General features: G+C 41.7%; 1 protein-coding gene across 1 annotated transcript in view; it reads left to right on the forward strand.

Annotated features, from left to right (window-relative positions):
* myo5aa (myosin VAa) overlaps nt 1–2,500 on the forward strand; it is a gene marked incomplete at both ends in the record, with an annotated part of 86,147 nt that overhangs the window by 24,605 nt on the left and 59,042 nt on the right. The window contains one exon of the mRNA XM_080029201.1: nt 844–987. Coding sequence (XP_079885327.1) covers nt 844–987 — 144 coding nt within the window. The remainder of the gene's footprint in view (nt 1–843; nt 988–2,500) is intronic.

Here is a 2,500-nt window from a genome sequence, read left to right on the forward strand (position 1 = left end):
TGAAAGACTGTGTGTTTGGCCTTAACTCAGCAAGAACTGTGTGTGTGTGTGTGTGTGTGTGTGTGTGTGTGTGTGTGTGTGTGTGTGTGTGTGTGTGTGTGTACGTGCAATTGTGTGTGTGTGTGTGTGTGTGTATGTGTCTGTGTGTGCGTAATGTACATGTGTGTGTGTGTGTGTGTGTGCTTGCATGTAGCCCCAGCCATCTGCTGACTATTCGTAGTGCGACAGTCGATCAATCCCTGTATACTGAAGTCAGGTTGCTGACTGCATAGGATTTCATGACAGGCCCCAGTGCATGCTAGTTACTATGAAACACACGCACACACGCACACACACACACACACACACACACACACACACTAGGGTTCGGCCTTAATACTGCAATACTGTTTCACCAACATTTCACCAACATTCTGTACGAGTAAGTGACAAGTAAAGCTTTTTTTGGGGGGCGATTGTGGCTCAGGTGGTAGAGCGGGTCGGCCAATGATCAAAGGGTTGGCGGTTCGATCCCCGCCCTGCCACCAGTGTCATGGTTGGTGTGTCCTTGGGCAAAGACACTTCACCCACCTTGCCTCGTGTGAATGTGTATGACTGCTGTATGTTTGAGGTGGTGGTCGGAGGGGCCGTAGGCGCTGAATTGGCAGCCACGCTTACCACCACCGGTATGACTGTGTGTGAACGAATGGAACCTGGAACCCAGTAAAGCGCTTTGAGTGCCTAGAAAAGCGCTACATAAATCCAATCCATTATTAAATTACTATTATTAAATCTAGAATCTTGCAAGTTATATATTTGATCTTATCTTATCTTATTTTGTTTTGTTTTGTTTGTATCACCTAGGCGATAGGAAATGCCAAAACGACCAGGAACGACAACAGCAGTCGGTTTGGTAAATACATCGAGATCGGCTTCGACACGAGATTCAGAATCATCGGAGCGAACATGAGGACGTACCTGCTGGAGAAATCTAGAGTGGTGTTCCAGGTGAGAGCACTGACACACACACACACACAAACACACACACACACACACACACACACACACACACACACACACATATATACTGTACGCACACACACACACACACACTCACACATATACTGTACGCACACACACACACACACACACACACTCACACATATACTGTACGCACACACACACACACACACACACACACACATACTGTACGCACACACACACACACACACACACACACACACACACACACAATGTACACGCTAACACTGTTCACATACACACACACAATGTACACGCTAACACTGTTCACATACACACACACAATGTACACGCTAACACTGTTCACATACACACACACACAATGTACACGCTAACACTGTTCACATACACACACACACAATGTACACGCTAACACTGTTCACATACACACACACAATGTACACGCTAACACTGTTCGCATACACACACACACAATGTACACGCTAACACTGTTCGCATACACACACACACACACACACACACACACACAATGTACACGCTAACACTGTTCGCATACACACACACACACACACACACACACAATGTACACGCTAACACTGTTCGCATACACACACACACACACACACACTCTCTCACAAGCGCACACATAAACACATACTGTACGCACACACACACACACTAACACACACTTGTACTTGAGTGGATATATGTAATGTACTTGTGTTCAATCCTTTCATTCGTTGCACACAGTTAACTTTTGCTTTGAGCCCCACTCTTCAGTAGACTTGACACACAACACGTTAACAGGGTTCCTACAGATTTGTTCAAAGTCTTAAAAGATTAGATTAAAGCTGCAGTGTGTAGAATTTGGGGTTTTATTTCCTAGCAGATTTTGTAGAAAGTAATTATAATATCCATAAGTACATTTAATTTAGTGCATAATGGCTGAATAATTTTTTTTGAATTATTATTTTTTTCCTTAGAAAGGGTCTCATATATGTCCATATTTCTGCACATTTTGGACCAAGGCCTAGTGCCGCCATCTTGAAAGTGTCATAGTTGGAATGTCATCAGGTGCATTGTTTAAAATTTAGAATTGTTCTTGTCCTTGAAGGCCACTGTAGCTTCTGTTATTATTCGAAAGGGTTGGGGTTACCCAGGGAGCGTTGCATTCTAGAACTTTCTAGAGCTTACTTGATGATGTCATATTACACACTGCACCTTTAATTAATCAAAACATTGGTATTAAAATGTCTAAAATAAATCTGTCAAAGGTCTTAAAAGACATGAGAATTTTTTTTTCTTTTCTTTTTCTCGTTTGTAATTTCCAACCCCATCTCCTAAATTTCACAGTTTAAATGAAAAACACTTTTCCTATTTTTGTTTTGTCTAGTTTTGTAATTTGAATGACCAGAAAAAAATTCTGACGTAGCAATCTCAAAATAATTGGTAACTTTCTGAAGAATTAAAAAAATATCTCTGTCTGATTAATGTGCAATGAAAAAGTACTAAATCAAAC

This window comes from Ammodytes marinus (assembly GCF_949987685.1).
Source record: "Ammodytes marinus genome assembly, chromosome: 1".
Lineage (NCBI taxonomy): Eukaryota > Metazoa > Chordata > Actinopteri > Uranoscopiformes > Ammodytidae > Ammodytes > Ammodytes marinus.